At 40.2% G+C, this 18,333-nt stretch overlaps 1 protein-coding gene across 14 annotated transcripts in view; it reads right to left on the reverse strand.

The window, feature by feature from the left end:
• The window catches only part of VPS13A (vacuolar protein sorting 13 homolog A), a 248,424-nt gene that overhangs the window by 218,209 nt on the left and 11,882 nt on the right, over positions 1 to 18,333 (reverse strand). For all 14 annotated transcript variants that reach the window (XR_011379457.1, XR_016236667.1, XR_016236666.1 and 11 more), the window contains exons 2-4: positions 11,423 to 11,466; positions 5,907 to 5,949; positions 208 to 303 (exon numbers count right to left, since the gene is read on the reverse strand). Coding sequence is in view for 8 of the 14 variants with exons in the window: in XM_051858844.3 (XP_051714804.1) it covers positions 208 to 303; positions 5,907 to 5,949; positions 11,423 to 11,466 (183 nt within the window). In the remaining 6 variants the exon portion in view is untranslated. The remainder of the gene's footprint in view (positions 1 to 207; positions 304 to 5,906; positions 5,950 to 11,422; positions 11,467 to 18,333) is intronic.

The following is an 18,333-nucleotide window of genomic DNA, read 5'->3' on the forward strand; positions in this document are numbered from 1 at the left end:
ATCTTTCTCTCTGTCTCTCCCTCTTTATTGGTTAACTCTGCCTTTCAAATAAATAAATCTTTAAAAATATATTCATATATATTAAACATAATATATATTAATAATCTCAAATTATCCCAAAATACTTCAAAAAGCATAATTAGCAAATATAAAGACATTCTATCAGCAAAAAGAATAACAAATTATAATTTTAAAAATGTTACTTACTAGAAGAAGGCACTATGAGTAAATAAATTTCTTCCAATACAGCTTCAACTGGTTGAGTATAAAGGTTTTTCCAAGGAATTATAAGCTTAAGATTACCTATATTTTAAAAAAAGAGGGCAAATTATTCATTCGACCTATATTTACTATCACCCTATTTCTATCAGGTATTAGAAGAGATCTTTAAAAGAAAAATATGACTAGGGCAGGTGTTGTAGCACAGAAGGTAACGCCACCACCAGCGACACCACCATCCCCCATCAGAGTGCTGGTTCAAACGCCAGCTGCTCTTATTCTGATTCAGCTTCCTACTTATGTGCCTGGAAAGGCAGCAGAGGATGGCCCAAATGCTTGGGCCTCTGCCACCCACAGATGGTACTCTAGGTTCCTAACTTTGGCTTAGAACAACCCCCACCATTGCAGATATTTGGAGAATGAACTAGCAGATAGAAGTCATCTCTGTCTCTCTATAATTGCCTTTCAAATACATTAATAACTCTTCAAAAACCAAAAAAGAAAAAGTCTAATGATACCCAGTAACAGTAAGGAGACAACACATTGCTATAAAACTGACTGTACTACTGTACCACACAATAGCAAACATGTACTTCTTTCAATCAACAAACTGTGCCCCAACTGTATGGTAAGTAATATGCTAAGTGATAAAGATATAATAAATATAAACTGACTTCTCAAGAAATTTAGTGTCAGGTAGAAAATAAAAATTAAGTCATGATACTAAAGAATGATAGGTTCTATGGGGTCAGTGTTGTTAACAATAGGTTAAGCTGCCACCTACAATGCTGGCATCCCATATGGGTAAAAGTTTCAGTCCCAGCTATTCTACTTCTGATACTAATCCTTCTATTTCCTTGCTAATCTACCTGAGAAAGCAGCAGAAGATGGTCAAAGTGTTTGGGACACTGCCACTCAAGTGGAAGACTCAGATGGACTTCTAGGTTCCTGCCTTTGGCCTGGAACAGCTCTGGCCATTGTGGTCATTTTGAGGAGTGGACCCAGCAGAAGAAAGATATCTTTGCGTATTTCTCTCTCTTCCTCTCTCTCCTTCCCTATCTCTCCTGTCTATATCTCTTTCAGATAAATAAATCTTTTTGTAAAAATTTAAGAAATGGGCAAAAATTAAAATGTTAGATTAAAAAAAATGGATGTTATTCCCCTCCTACTTATGCTAAATTCTCTTTATATTGGAATATACAGAATACATAGAATTTTAGTCTTAGCAATATAAAATGACAAAAACTTTCTATGATACATGGGCTGAAACTAGTCATAATTGCAGTACACAAAATTGTGAAGATTTTATTGAAATTTATGTAAGAATTCAGAATACTCTGTTCCCCAGTGATATGGCTTCTATAAAATTATAAAAAGCTCTACTACTGATCAGTTTAAGTTCACAATTGATCATAAAGATAAGATTAAGTGTCAAAAGGATCACATAAATAAGACCAGTGTCTGCTAATAATAACTGATAGACTTAAAAAGGAGAGAACGATCCAACATGGGAAGCAGGATACACAGCACACTCATAGAATGACAAATGCTCTAAACAGCACACTGGCCTCAGAATCAGCCCTTAAGGCATTCAGATCTGGCTAAAAAACCCATGAGAGTTTTGCAGGCATGGAAAGTCAAGACACTCTGGCAAAAAAAAAAAAAAAACAAACAAACAAAAAAAAAAAACAAAACCACCTAAATGAAAGATCTCTGTGTGATTGTGTGATCCCAGCGGAAAGAACAGGGCCATCAAAGAAGGAAGTACCTTTCTCTGAAGGGAGGAGAGAAGTTTCACTTTGATTATGGTCTTGTCTAAATAAGGTCGGTGTTTGTGAGCTCAAGAGGCTTCCATAGCCTTGGTAACACAAGAGTGTCAATTGTTAAATCAACAATGGGAGTCACTGTGCACCTGCTCCCCATGTAGGATCTCTGTCCTTAATGTGTTGTACTATGTGAATTAATGGTAAAACTAGTATTCAAACAGTACTTTATACCTTGTGTGACTGTGTGGTGCAATATGTTGAAATTTTTACTTAGTATATACTAAGTAGACCTTGTGTATATAAGGATAATTTGAAATGTATCTTAACGAAGAATGGGATGGAAGAGCGAGTAGATGGGATGCTTTGTGGGTTGGAGGGTGGTTATGGGGGGAAAAGCTGCTATAATCTGAAAGTTGTACTTTTGAAATTTATATTTATTAAATAAAAGAAAAAGAAAGCTCTACTACAAACACTATCTGTGTAACTAAAATATTCCAAACATCTAAACTAAATATCCTATCATCTTGCACAAAATTCAAAGCAGTAAAACTACCACACAGGGGCCAGTGTTGTGTCATTACACGTTAAGTCACCACCTGCAATGCCAGCATCACACATGGACACTGCTTCAAATTCCAGCTGCTACACTCCTAATCCAACACCCTGCTTGGTGCCGGGGAGGGGGAAGGGTTGGCAGCAACTGCTTGGACCCCTGCATCCACATGGGAGACCCGGAAGAAGCTCCTGGCTCCTGGCCTAGGCCTGGCCCAGCCCTGACCATTGTGGCCATATGGTGACTGAACCAGGTAATGGAAGTCTGTCTGTCTGTCTGTCTCTCTCTCTCTCTCTTCCCCCCAACCCCTTTCTATAACTCTGCCTTTCAAATAAATAAATCTTAAAAAAAAAAAAAAAACATAATTTATGAATCCTGGCAGACAAGTTTTTACTAAACACGTTAAAGCCTTACATTCCAGTCAGCTTCTACTCAACTAATACATTTAAAATATAAGTATATACACTGGCAAAATAATACATAACAAAAGATAGCACAATATCTCCTGGAAATCCAGACAAACTTTCAGGGCAAAAATTAGTTTTCAAACTAGCCCCACTGTGATATGGAACCAGAAGGCTGTTTGAACTTTTGAAACCTTGTGTGGAATTGATGGTGGTGCCAAGGCATGAAAGGCTAGTATGAGTGAGGGAATGAGAGAGCGCGTGCAGAGACTTGGGGGTGCACAACGGATTTTTTTTTTTTTTTTGACAGGCAGAGTGGACAGTGAGAGAGAGAGACAGAGAGAAAGGTCTTCCTTTGCCGTTGGTTCACCCTCCAATGGCCGCCGCGGCCAGCCCTGCGGCCAGCACACCGCGCTGATCCAATGGCAGGAGCCAGGTACTTATCCTGGTCTCCCATAGGGTGCAGGGCCCAAGCACTTGGGCCATCCTCCACTGCACTCCCTGGCCACAGCAGAGAGCTGGCCTGGAAGAGGGGCAACCAGGACAGAATCCGGCGCCCCGACTGGGGCTAGAACCTGGTGTGCCGGCGCCGCAAGGCGGAGGATTAGCCTAGTGAGCCGCGGCACCGGCCACAATGGATATTTTTTATCTTGGCAAGATGTGTCTCTCAATCCTGTGGCTTTGGTGCAAGAGTGTGCAGAAAGCACTGACAGCAAATAATGTACAAATGTTTTTTGCATTCAAAGAACATCCCCATCTGTTGGAAGACTTTAAGTGAGTTTTGTTCTTTGATAACCCACATTAACTGAATGTGTTAAGCGAAACGATACTTGTATTTCCCCTGCCCCTTTGTCAACTGCTGTGAATGCTGTATAGTGTGTGTTTCTCCTGTTACTGATCTGCAAGCGTGGTCATGTGAACTGAAGCTGCTGGGGTGAGAACATGGACTGAGCTTGTGCTGTGCTTTGCAGGAGTACCTGGAAGCAGAGTTCCCCAGTGAGCTCAGGTGTCTCCAAGAAGGGTGGAAGTTCAAATGTCTGTTAGCTACCCATAAGAATGCTGTTTGCTGCAGTTCTGTGTACTGTGCTTGGATGCTTTTTATAAGAGTTGTCAATGTTGGAAATTCTTAAATAAAACTGATTTAAATAATATGTCTTTGTTTTGCAGCCCTGAATGCAAAGAATTCATAGCAGTTAATTCCCCTTTTTTGACCCTTTTGAGATAGAACTTTGATAAAGTTTCTTGGTAGTAGTTTATTTTGCTTCAAATAAACTAATTTGAAAAGTTGTCTCAAGTCAGATGGATTCATCATCTGTCAGGCCTTGACACCTGACACCCAGACTTAATTGTTATTCATTCTTGCATTGTCCAAAGTGAAAAGTTTTTTTTTTCCTCCTTCTTCAAAATCTAGTCTGGGTGCCCACACCTAACATGGTAAGTAGTACCCTCCAGTGTTGTCTCAGTGCCTCTGATGCTCTGTATTCACATGGCCTTGTATGGTCTTCACTGGGAAAGCATGACTTTGAAAATCTTTTATGTGGGGGTGTGGGCAAAGCAATAGTGATTGATTTCCAGTGCTTTGTAGCAAAGCACATCAACTGGAAACAAGGGAACCTCAGCACCTTTCTAGTTGGGGATTTGAAAAGTGCAATTAATTGCAATAGGGATAAAGGAGAAGAAACCACAAATTTTCTTGTGCCTAAAATCCATTAAGAAGCCTGATAGCTTTAAAAACTAGCAGGGTAGGCTGTCTGTCAAGTGAAACGGGCTTTTGCCCACCAGAGCTGGGGGCGTGTAGTGATGTTGAGTGAAACCACTTACAGCACTCAGATCAGACTCTCACGTGCGTTGTTAAGTATGTGAAAGTAATAATACATTGATTCTTGGTTGTACTTTCTATGTAACTACTGATTCTCATTTTTTAATTGGAAGATTATGATAATATATGTGTTGGTAGTTTACATAATGCCCTTACCTAATCAGATTATGATAAACAGGTTTGTCATTTTGCAAGTTGTGTGTTTATAAATGAAATCATCCTTTTAGATTTTGTGATCACCATGTTGTTTCGTTAATCAGTTTCCTCTGTAAAACGGTCTTGCGTTGTTTTATTTTTTTTTCTGCATCTGAATCTGCATGATTTCCAAACCCTGTACCATCTGAATTTTGTGTTTTAGCATTTGCACTATTACTCAGCAGCAGTAACATGGTAACACTTGAAATGGTATTTGGGGACCTCCAAAGACTAAACTGACAAGCCTTCAAGGAGCCCAGGGGTAAGTTAACTTGTGAATGGCATGGTTTAATCCCTTACTTACACTTGTGTAAATCTAGTTACTGGTCATAGAAGGCTTTCACTGTTGAGTAGCCTTTTATTAACATGTTTATGGTACTACATTGCTGGGGTATATATCCTACCCTACCAAAAAACTGAAACTTAGAAGTACTTGAACTGCATGGCAAAGATTTGTTTTTGAAAGTCTATTTGGTCATCTAAATGAATTCATTCTAAAAAATTTTTGAACCACAGTTGAATAAAAATTTTGTTCACACACACACACACAAAAAAAAACCTAGCCCCACACCACAGTGCCTAGATGAGCCAAACCCTATTATTTGCACCACATATCCAATACCAGTCAACACAACAATGGTAACCAGTATCAGAAACCTAAGAAAACCAGACAGTTAACAGTTCTGTTAGACAAATGCTCTGGATCTCAATTAACTAAGTTTTAACACCAAGTAAGTAATTTCTTAGGTATCAAGTACTCGGCGTGGGATATATGAACCTCACAATATTTTGAAGTTACACAACTATCTCTACTTGGATTAAGACACATGATTATGATACTTTCAATTAATGCTCGGAAACATTAAAATGATCATACTGGAGAGAGATAGGCATGTTATTCTGGCTGTATTTCCAGTAAATAAGGACACTCTAATAAAAATATGGCTTACCTATGTGACCAACTTTAACTTTAAATGGTACATCCAGTTGACTCTATGAAGAGAAAAACATATACATATTTTATACATACATACATACATATATATATATATATGTATATGCAGGAAAACAGTACATACAGAGTTCAACAACACAGATGACTACTTTGTTTTTCCCAAATTTACTAAAAGCATTTATAAAACACCATACACATACTCTTTTCCTCAAATCCATAAAATCCAAGGAGGCTCCTTTTTTTTAAATATACATTTTTAAGGATTTTTTATTTATTTGAAAGGCAGAGTTAGAGAAGGAGAGAGAGAGAGGAAGGGAGGGAGGGAGAGACGAAGAGAGGAAGAGAAGGAGAAAGGGAGGGAGGGAGGGAGGGAAAATACAAACTTTTTTATATGAGGTACATAAAAGGCAAACTTATAAAGAAAAAATAAAGATAAGGGGAAGGATGGAAACAGGGAGTTATTGTTTAGTGGGTAGACTTTCAGTGTGCAAAAATAAAAAAGTTCGTCTATGGAGAGACAGAATGGAGAATTAATTGCATAAAGGTTAGAGGTGTTTTGGGGGGATATGAAGTTTTAGAAAAAGATACTGTGTAAGTGTTGCACAAAATTGTGAATGTATTTAATGTCACTGAGTTGAACACTAAAAAAATTATTTTTTCAGAGAAACTTTTTTATGTAAAAAATACAAACTTCACACATAAGTACAACTTTAGGAACTTAGTGATTTTTAACACCGTAACACACCCTTCCTCCTCCCTCTCCTATTCCCATTCTTATTTTTTACTAAGATCTATTTTCAATTAACTTTATATACATGATTAACTCTATACTAAGTAAAGCGTTCACCAAATAGTATTTAAAAAAAAATAACTTGCTCAAGACAAGGGCTGTTCAAAGTTGTTGCATCTCAAAGAGCCAATTCCACATCTACAAATTACCTTTTAGGTGCTCTATTAGTTAGCACAGATCAGGGAGAACATAAGGTATTTGTCCTGTTGGGACTGGCTTATTTCACTAAGTATGATGTTTTCCAGTTTCATCCATTTGGTTGCAAATGACAGGATTTCACTTTTTAAACCACTGTGTAGTATTCCATGGTGTATATATTCCATAATTTCTTTATACAGTCTGGCTAACAGACGTTTGGGTTGATTCTATATCTTAGCTATTGTGAATTGAGTTGCAATAAACATGGGGGTACAGATCATCTTCATTCATTTCCAGATATATTTTGATTTCCCCTTTGATTTCTTCTAAGGCCCACTGTTCATTCAGGAGGATGTTGTTCAGGCTTCATGTGTTTACGTATGTTCTAGAAATTGTTGCGCTGTTGATTTCCAGCTCATTCGATTGTGTTCCGAGATGATGCAGGGTATGATCTCAATTTTTTTGAATTTGCTGACATTTGTTTTATGGCCTACCATGTGGTCTATCCTAAAGAATGCTCCATTTACTGGTGAGAAAAATATGTATTCTGCAACTGTAGGATGAAAACTTCTGTAGATCTGTTAGGTCCATTTGGTCTATAGTGTCTATTAACTGTTGTTTCTTTGCTAAATTTCTATCTGGTTGATCTATTGCTGAAAGTGGGGTACTGAAGTCCCCCATTACCATTGGAGTCTATATCTCCCTTTAGATCCATTAACACATCTTTTAAACAGCCAGGTGCCCTGTAAGTAAGTGCATATATGTTTTTAATAGTCACATCTTCCTGTTGAATTGATCCCTTAATCATTACATTGTGCCCTTCTTTGTCTCTTTTAACAGATTTTGTGTTAAAGTCTATTTTGTCTGATACTAAGATGGCTACACCAGCTCTTTATGATGTCTGTTAGCCAGAATATCTTTTCCCATCCTTACACTTTGTCCGTATCTTTGTTGGCAAGATGTGTTTCTTGAAGGCAGCAAATAGATGGGTTTTGTTTTTTAATCCATTCTACCAGTCTGTATTTTTCAACTGGAGAGCTGAGGCCATTTATATCCAAGGTGACTATTGGTAAGTAATGACTTGGCCCTGCCATTTTTCCATAAATATTCCTATTGTTTACTTTGGATTTCCTTTGCACTATTTGGGAAATTATTCTGCCTTCACCTTCTTTCATAGGGATAACCATATTTCTGTGTGTAGTGTATCTTTAAGCAGATTTTATAAGGCTGAATGAGTGGTGACAAATTCTTTCACTTTCTGTTTGTTATAGGTCTTTATTTTACCTTCATTCATCATGGAGAGCTTTGCAGGGTATTCTAGATTGACAGCTTTTTCTCTTAAGACTTGGAATATATCTCTTTATCTCTCCATTGTCCCTTAGCCTCTAAGGTTTCTGATGAGAAGTCATCTGCGAGTCTAATTGGGGATCCTCTGAAAGTAATCTGACATTTTTCTAGTGCACATCTTAGAATCTTTTTTATTGTGGACCGTTTGACTACAATGTGTCGTGGCGAAGATCTTTCTGGGCTATTAGGAGTTCTTTGTGCTTCCTGTACCTGGACATCCCTTGAAGTTTTCTAAAATTATTTCACTAAAAAGGCCTTCTAATTCATTCTCTCTTTCCATGTCTTCAGGAACTCTTAACATCTATATGTTGGGTCGTTTGATAGTATCCCACAGATGTCCAACACTTTTTTAGCTTTTTAATTTTTTTTGGTCTGATTGTAAAATTTCCAGAAATTTGTGTTCTAACTCAGTCTTTCTTCTCCTCACTGAGTCTGTTCTTAAGGCTTTCCACTGAATTTTTAATTTGTTCTACTGAATTCTTCATCTCCAACATTTTGTTTCAATTTCTCCTTAAAATCTCAATTTCATTAGAAAAAATTTCTTTCAAGTGATGTACAGAATTCTCTAGTCTGTGGATTTGCTTCTGATTACTGCTAAGCAATCCTAAGATCAATGTTTTGATCATCATTCTTGGCATTTCTTCAATCTCTTCATTTTCATATTCTATGTGCTCCTTTGGAGGCGTCATGTTGCCTTCCTTATTTTTGTTTCTTGAATTTCTGCATTAATTTTTAGGCATTTGTGGAGATACTTGGTGGTTTATTTTCTCCCTGTGATGGCTTTTATCTTTGAACTACGTCTCTGTGGCTTAGTGGAGTTGTCCACTCTTTCAGTGAATACCCTGAGGCATGTGCTACTGTGGTTAGGGAACTCTGTTTAATGCTCCAGTGTGAGGGGTGTCCAAGGTGATACCCAAGTTGAGTGTGGTAATTTATTTTTTTATTTTTTAATCAGAAGGGAGGTTTGTTCTGCTCAGCTGGTGTAGTCTTAACACTCATCTCCTTTTCTCAAAGGAGACCAATGCCTGGGCGCCAGTCTCAGTAGGTACAATATTCATCTGCACTACAACAAGAACCACACAAATCATCTGTGCAGTCCTCAGTCTGAGCACAGATCCTGCAGCAATGACCCTCATCGGGGAATCAGGGAGCCCCAACCATGTGGAACCACCCACGGTGACTGCCCAAAGTCCTAGCCACACCCTGAGTCCGCCATGCAGCCACAGTGTTTTCACAGTCCTGGCACTCAAGCCTCCCAGCCCCATCAGGAGCACCCAGCCCCGTCAATTCCTCCAGCAAGACTTGGGCATCTGCTCACAGCTGGTTGCTGGGCATGTGGACATGGGCTGGCGCACTGTCACATGTCACCTCTCCCAGCTAGTTATAGGACGCCAACGCCTGGTAGTTGGGGAGAAGCATGCCCCCTCTTTTTCTTCTAGGTTGGCAGGTACACCATCCCCCACAGGGCTCCAAGCTGGACTGAAACCAGGCTATTCCTGCACTTTATTGCCAGTGGCTTGGGCTGCTGCAGTGTGGTCTCACCTCACTCTCCAAAGCTGGTGCTGAGGCTCTGGGCTGCTGGGGTCCCGAGTTGTGTGCATGCACACTCTCCACATAGGTCCACAGTGTCCTTCTAATTTGCATGGAATTTCCTCTATTGTTTTCTCCCTAACTCTTCCTTGAGACTGCACTCTCTCCACTTTTTAAAACTATCTTCCCCAGACTAGAGCAATAAGCTCCCTCCCCATTCCTGATTACTTCTAAGTAATCCTATAATCAATTTTTTAATTCCGTTTCCAGCATTTCTTAAATCTCTTCATCTTCACATTCTAGTATTGAAGTGTTGTGTTCTTTTGGGGACTTCATGCTGTCTTCCTTATTTAGGTTTCTTGAATTGCTGCATTTATTATTAGGCATTTGTGGTATTATGTTTTATTTTTCTTCCTTGTGATGGCTTTTATCTTTGAACTATGCTCCTGTGGCTTAGTGTAGTGCCTGCTCTTTCAGTGAATACCCAGAGGTGTATGCTGGGTGTGGCCAGGGAGCTTTGCACAGTGCTCCAGGGTGAAGGGAATGTCCAAGATGATACTCAACTGGGTATGGTAAATCTTCCCTCCTTCCTTCCTTTCTTCCTTTCTTCCTTCCTTCCTCCCTCCCTCCCTTCCTGCCTCCCTTCCTTCCTTTCTCTCTATTTCTTTCATCAGAGGGGAGGTTTGATCAGCTCTTTTGGCCTAGTCTCATGCTCACCTCCTCTCCTCCAAGGAGATCAATACCTGAGTGCTAGGCCCAGTGGGTACAATATTCATCCCTACTGCCACAAGAACCACACAAAGTATGTGTGCAGTCCTTGGTTTGAGTATGGATCCCACAGCAATGACTCTCATCAGGGAATCAGGGAGTCCCGAGCATGTGGAGCCATCACAGTGATTGCCCAAAGACCCAGCAACACCCTGTGCCTTCCCATGTAGCCACAGTGTTTTCACAGTCCAACACACAAGGCTCCCACAGTCACAAGCACCCAGCCCCCTGTCAATTCTCCCACATGGACACAAGCTGGTGCAGCTGTCATGTATATCCAAAATGGTGCCTGCCCTCTCTTGGCTGGTTACAGGATGCTGGTGCCAGGTGGTCAGGGAGAGAGTAACATGCCCCCTTTTTTCCCTCTGGGTTCGTGGGTACATTGTCCCCCACAGGGCTCCAAGTTGGACTCATGATAGGCTCTTCCTGCAGCTTTATCACCAGTGGCTTGGGTTGCTGCAGCTTGGTCTCACTTCACTCCCAAAGCTGGTGCTGAGGTTCTCGGCTGCTGGGGTCCTGAGCTGTGCATGTTCTCACCCTCCATGTAGGTCCACAGTGTCCCTCTAATTTGTGTGGCATCTCCTCTGCTGTTTTCTCCCTCTAACTCTTTTAACTAACTTCCTCTAGACTAGAAGAGTAAGTTCCCTACCTATTCTGCCATATTGGAATGTCCTCCAGTAAAAAATTATTTAAATGGTGTTTTATAAACTTGAAAATCACTGGAAGACAACTGAAACACTAAAATAAAACATACAAGAATGAAGAAAATAAATTTTTCACTTTACACTTACTTTTAGGGAGATTAAAATCCATTCTGAATAATTCAGATTTTACAAATTTTGTCTCCCAAAAATTTCCTCAAATAATTTAAGGTGGCATGATCAATCAAGAAATAATATACATAATTAAATGCACAAATTTTTCAGAGTAAAACCTACCAGGGCATTTTCTTTAATTACAAGATTCTTGAGGGCCACAGCTCCTAAAAAATAAAAATAAAAATTTTTAAAAAAATTGAAACATTCAAATATTTTTCACTTAAGAAAGCTAAGTATAGTTCATTCCTGCATCTCATACTAGGGAAAAATAATCACAAATAATGTAGTTAAGAGAAATTAGGATCTATCTATGATCAAATTAAATCATCTGCATTCTTCTGCATAGTTTAAGATGAGATGTTTGATTAAACTTCATTTTTGTAATATTTTTCCTCCCTGCAGATATAGATCAATATTAATGCAATTATACTCCAATATGAATTACCTTAAATCAGAATTATAAAAACATCAATCTAGCAAAGTAGCACAAGATATATATGCAAAAAGAAAAATGTATTTTAATACTTGCAATGAACAGCTGGAAAAGGAACTCTGAAAATGCAAAGTCAAGGGCTTGTGTTGTGGTTCACTGAGTTAAAGCTGCGGCCTACAGCAGCAGCAATGCCAATTCAAGTCCTGGCTGCTCCACTTCCAATCCAGCTCCCTGTTAATGCGCCTGGGTAAGCAGCAGAGAATGGGCTAAGTGCTTGGGCCCCTATACCCGTGTGGGAGACCTGGAACAGAAGTTTCTGGCTCCTGGCTTAGGCCTGGCCCAGCCCTGATCGTTGTGGCCATTTGGAAAGTGAGCCAGTGGATGGAAGATCTCTGTCTCTCCTTCTGTCTAACTCTGCCTCTCAAATAAATAAATAAATGAGTGAACCAGTAAATGGAAGACCCCTCTCTTTCCCTGTCTCTATCTCTCTCTGTAATTATCTTTCCAATAAATAAAATAAATCTTAAGGGCCAGCACAGTGGCAAAGTGGGCTAAGCCTTCACCTGTGGTGCCACAATCCCATATGGGCATCAGTTCGTGTCCTGGCTGCTCCTGTTCTGATCCAGCTCTCTGCTATGGCCTGGGAAAGCATCAGAAGATGGCCCAAGTCCTTGGGTCCCTACACCTGCAAGGGAGACACAGCAGAAGCTCCTAGCTCCTGACTCTGGATTGGCCCAGCTCTGGCCATTGCAGCCAGCAGATGGAAAACTTTTCTCTCTGTCTCTCCCTCTGTCTGTAACTCTACCCCTCAAATAAATAAAATCTTTGAAAGAAAAATATTTTAAAAAAAAAAAGGATGTAAAGGAAACAAGCAAATGTGTAACCATGAAAAAAGTCACATTCCAAAAAAATTGGAAATTTCATTCACACTTGTCCCATTCTACCCCCAACACAGCACAGTAAGTGTGTGGTAATCCATTCAATCCTTGTTTCCTCCTTTGGGTAGTGAAGGTAAACAGAACTTGTTTGTTATGTTCTTGATTATCTGGGACTGCTGATAGTACTGGTTTCTTTTTTTTTCTTTTTAATTTTTTTTAAGTTTTTTTTTTAAGTTTTTTTTTTTTTTTTTTTACTTATTTGAGAGGTAGAGAGAGAAAGAGGTCTTCCGTCCACTCGTTCACTCCGCAAATGGCCGCAATGGCCGGAGCTGCGCCAATCCAAAGCCAAGAGCTTCTTCCAGGTCTCCCATGAGGGTGCAGGGGCCCAAGGACTTGGGCCATCTTCTACTGCTTTCCTAAGCCATAGCAGAGAGCTGGAAGGAAAGAGAAGCAGCCGGGACTAGAACCGACACCCATGTGGGATGCTGGCACCACAGGCGGAGGATTAACCTACTGCACCACAGCGCCAGCCCCCAGTACTGGTTTCTATCTAACATGACTTGGAGATCCCATGAAACAGTAGCAGAGTTTGCAAATCACACTGAAGACCAATGAAAGCAGTGCAGGACACAACAAAAAACTGTACAGTCATGGGTATGTGGAGCAAGAGACTAAGGGAAGAGAAATACAACAGAACATGTAAAACCCTGAGAAGAAGTAGTGGTAAGATCCTGAAGGAAATTAAGACTTCTTTTTTAAGATTAATTTATTCATTTGAAAGGCAGTTAGAGGGGGAGAGGTAAAGGTAGAGAGAGAGAAATTTTCCATCTGCTGCTTGCTTCACTCCTCCAAATGGCCACAACAGCCAGGGCTGAGCCAGACTGGAGCCAGGAGCCAGGAGCTCCATCCGAGTCTCCCATGTGGGTACAGAGTCCAAAGCACTTGGGCCATCCTCCACAGCTTTCCCAGGCACAGCAGCAGGAAGCTGGATCAGAAGTGGGGCAGCCAGGAGTTGAACCAGCATCCATATGGGATGCTAGTGCTGCAGGAAGCTGCTTAACGCACTATGCCACAGCACCAGCCCCCAAATTAAGACATTTAAAAAGCAGTTGTACATATGTGGGAGCTAAAATTTAAAAAAAAAAAAAAAACTAAACACAACAAAACAGAGAGGCCAGCGTATCCTATGACACTGACATCCCACATGAGTGCCACGTGAAGTCCCAACTGCTCCACTTCTGATCCAGCTCGCTGCTAACAAGCCTAGGAAAGTAGCAGAAATGGTCCAAGTGCTCGAGTCCCTGTCACCTACATGTGAGACTGATGGAGTTCAAGACTCCTGTCTTTGCAGCTGCTGCAGCCACGTGGACAGTGATCCAGCAGATGGAAGACTGATTCTAATAAATGAAAATAAATCCTTTTTAAGGAAACCTATTGAAGTGAAATCGACACTATGAGAAACGGTGACTTGATCAGCATAGCCCTGACTGTTAATGAACAACTTAATACATTATCCCTCTTAGTAGTTTTTTTTTTGTCTGTTCTACTTAATATGACTGGTTTAATTCTGTAATTTATACACAGTTATTCTTAAGTGTTGAAATTTAACTGAAATGTGATCCCTGTTAAACATAAGAGTGGGGATAAGAGAGGGAAGAGATGTATAATTTGGGACATGCTCAAGCTGACTTGCCCCAAATGGTAGAGATAGAAACATACCAGGAGACTCCAATTTAATCCCATCAAGGTGGCATGTACCAATGCCATCTCACTAGTCCAAGTGATCAATTTCAGTTCACAATTGATCATAATGAAAGGACTAAGAGTCAAAGGGAGCACATAAACAAGTCTAGTATCTGCTAATACTAACCGATAGAATAAATAAAGGGGAGAGTGATCCAACATGGGAAGCGAGATACTCAGCAGACTCATAGAATGGCGGATGTCCTAAACAGCACTCTGGCCTCAGAATCAGCCCTAAAGGCATTCCAATCTGGCTGAAAAGCCCATGAGAGTATTTCAGGCATGGAAAGCCAAGACACTCTGGCAAAAAAAAAAAAAAAACAAAAAAACAAAAAAAAACACCTAAATGAAAGATCTCTGTGAGTGAGATCCCAGTGGAAAGAACAGGTCTTCAAAGAAGGAGGTACCTTTCTCTGAAGGGAGGAGAGAACCTCCACTTTGACTATGACCTTGTCTAAACAAGATAAGAATCGGAGAACTCAAGGGGCTTCCATAGCCTTGGAAACTCATGACTGGTGCATAGGGAGATTACTGATGCCATAAACTGGAGTGTCAATTTGTACAGTCAACAACAGGAGTCACTGTGCACTTACTCCTCATGTAGGATCTCTGTCCTTAATGTGCTGTACATTGAGGCTTAATGCTATAACGAGTACTCAAACAGTATATTTCACTTTGTGTTTCTATGGGGGTGCAAACTGTTGAAATCTTTACTTAATGTATACTAAACTGACCTTCTGTTAAAAAAAAAAAAAAAAAAGAAGAAGAAGAAATTAGCAATTCCCAACTTGACTCTCGCTGGGATTAAACATGACAGTAGGTCTGATCTGATTTCATCATCATTTAAAAAATCATCTATTATTTTTCACTTTATGTTTCTGTGTGGGAGCAAACTGTTGAAATCTTTACTTAATGTATGCTAAACTGATCTTCTGTATATAAAGAGAATCGAAAATGAATCTTGATGTGAATGGAAGGGGAGAGGGAGTGGGAAAGGGGAGGGTTGCAGGTGGGAGGGACGTTATGGGGGGGAAGCCATTGTAATCCATAAGCCGTACTTTGGAAATTTATATTCATTAAATAAAAGTTAAAAAAAAAAAGAAAAGAAATCCTTTTTAAACAAAGGAAAGCAATGCCTGTGTGTATCAGTTTTGCTGCAAATATAGTATTCTGTCAAACTGTTTTAAATCTTTGCTTAAGTTTCAGTGATTTTGTGAGTATTTTAAAATTTTTATGAATGAAGTTGAACATCTTTTCATTTGATTATTGTTTATAGCCCCTGCCTATTTTTCTGCTGAACTATGGTCTTTTTACTTTTTATTTGTTGAACTCTCTATTTAGTGGAGCCATTAAGCCTTGGATTATAATATAAATGTAAAACTTACCTCAAAAAAATTTTAAATGAAAAGTAGAAAAGAAAAAATGTATACACACACACACACACACACACACAGGTTAAGGGACAATTTGCACAGAAGCTTTTACTCAGAGCTCTTTGGTGAAGGCGTTAACAGTACAGAGTACTCTGCAAAGATTCACAGTGGTGGCTTATTTTTCACATGCTTACTGTTCAATAAAAGATCACTAGGTATGTCATGAAACAGGAAACAAGATTCATTCAAAAGAACATATTAAATCTTAAGAAAGCAACACTAGGGGGCCAGCACCATGGATCACTTGGTTAATCCTCTGCCTGCAGTGCCAGCATCCCATATGGGCACCAGGTTCTAGTCCCGGTTGCTCCTCTTCCAGTCCAGCTTTCTGCTGTAGCCCGGGAAGGTAGTGGAGGATGGACCAAGTGCTCGGGCCCCTGCACCTGCTTGAAAGACCAGGAGGAAGCACCTGGTTCCTGGCTTCGGATTGGCGTAGCACCGGCCGTAGCAGCCATTTAGGGGGTGAACCAACGGAGGGAAGACCTTTCTCTGTCTCTCTCTCTCACTCTCTAACTCTATCTGTCAAATAAAAAAAAAAAAAAAGCAACACTAAACAAAACATGTTTAGGATTTACTAGAAAAAAAAAACATTTTAAGCACACTCAAAGAGCAAAAGGAAAACAAGGACAGAGAGCTAAAGGAAATGTTACAAAGTATATGTAAACAAAGTGAGAATATCTACAAAGAGAACAAAACAAATTCTAGAGCTGAAAAATGCAATAACTATACTGAAAAATCACTAGGGAAAATCAACAGCAAGTGTAAACAAGAAGAAACCATCAATAAGCATGAAGACAGGTCATTTGAAAGTATACAATGAGGGGGGAAAAAAACAGAGCCAGCAGTATGGCACAGCAGGTTAAAGCCCTGGCCTGCAGTGCTAACATCCAGTATGGGCGCCAGTTAGAGTTCCAGCTGCTCTACTTCTGATTCAGCTTCCTGCTAATGCACCTGCAAAAGCAGCAGAGGATGGCCCAAGTGCTTGGGCCCCTGTACCCATGTGGGAGACCCAGAAGAAGCTTCTGGCTACTGGCTTCAGATTGGCTCAGCTCTGGCTGTTGCGACCATTGGGGAAAGACCAATGGATGGACGAACCCTCTGTTTCTACCTCTCTATGTAACTGTCTTTCAAATAAGTAAAATAAATCTTAAAATACGTCAAGTAAAGAAAAATAGAGCCTGGGAGAATTACAGGAAACCATGAAATAATCTTTATACTTGTATGTATTATGGCTGCCTCAGAGAAGACAGATAAAGGGTCAGAGAGCTCATATGAAGAAATAATGGGCCGGCGCCGCGGCTCACTAGGCTAATCCTCCGCCTAGCGGCGCCGGCACACCGGGTTCTAGTCCCGGTCGGGGCGCCGGATTCTGTCCCGGTTGCCCCTCTTCCAGGCCAGCCCTCTGCTGTGGCCAGGGAGTGCAGTGGAGGATGGCCCAGGTGCTTGGGCCCTGCACCCCATGGGAGACCAGGAAAAGCACCTGGCTCCTGGCTCCTGCCATCGGATCAGCGCGGTGCGCCGGCCGCAGCGCGCCAGCCGCGGCGGCCATTGGAGGGTGAACCAACGGCAAAGGAAGACCTTTCTCTCTGTCTCTCTCTCTCTCACTGTCCACTCTGCCTGTCAAAAAAAAAAAAAAAAAAAAAAAAAAAAAAAAAAAGAAATAATGGACAAAAACTTTCCAAATTTAAGGAAAGACATAGACACACAAATACAGAATCTAAACAGACTCCAAATGGGGTAAACCTATAGACCTACACTGAGACACTTGGTATCAAGATACTGAAAACCAAAGACAGAGACTCTCAAAAGTAGCAAGAAAGAGGCAACTAATAATATACATACCATCAATAAAATTATCAGTGGATTTCTCAACAAAAATGACTGAGCCTTTTTACTGTAATATAAATGTATAATGTTATCTCAAAAACTAAAAAAGGGGGAGCTGGAGAAAGAAAGAGGATGGAAGGGTGGGAGGGAAAGAGGGGGAGGGAGGAAGGGACTATCATGTTCTTAGGATTTTATCTACAAATCACACAGAATCTGCTAAAAACTAATTAAAAATAAAGTCAGAAAGTAGTGAGATGGTAATATTTAAAATGCTAAAAGAAAAAATATTTAATCAAAAATACTGTATACAGTTAAGGAGAGATTAAGAAATTTATATATATATATATATATATATAAATAAAATAAAAATAGGGGCCAGTGTTTTGACATACCAGGTTAAGCTGCCACTTACAGTGCCAGCATTCCATACGAGTGCCAGGTTAAGTCCCATCTGCTCCAGTTGGAACCCAGCTCTGTGCTAAAGTGTCTAGGAAAGCAACAGAAAATGGCCCAAGTACTTGGGCCCCTGCACCCACATGGGACACTTATATGGATTTCCAGCCTCCTGGCTTTGGCCTGCCCCAACTCTGGCCATTGCAGCCATCTGAAATGAATCAGTGAATGGAAGCTGTCACTCTGCCCTTCCAATAAATAAACATAAATCTTTAAACAACATTTTTTTAAACTTATTGAAACCACACTAACAAAACAGTGCCA

Source organism: Oryctolagus cuniculus, chromosome 1 (genome assembly GCF_051225735.1).
Source record: "Oryctolagus cuniculus isolate XC-2025 breed Fujian yellow rabbit chromosome 1, ASM5122573v1, whole genome shotgun sequence".
NCBI lineage: Eukaryota > Metazoa > Chordata > Mammalia > Lagomorpha > Leporidae > Oryctolagus > Oryctolagus cuniculus.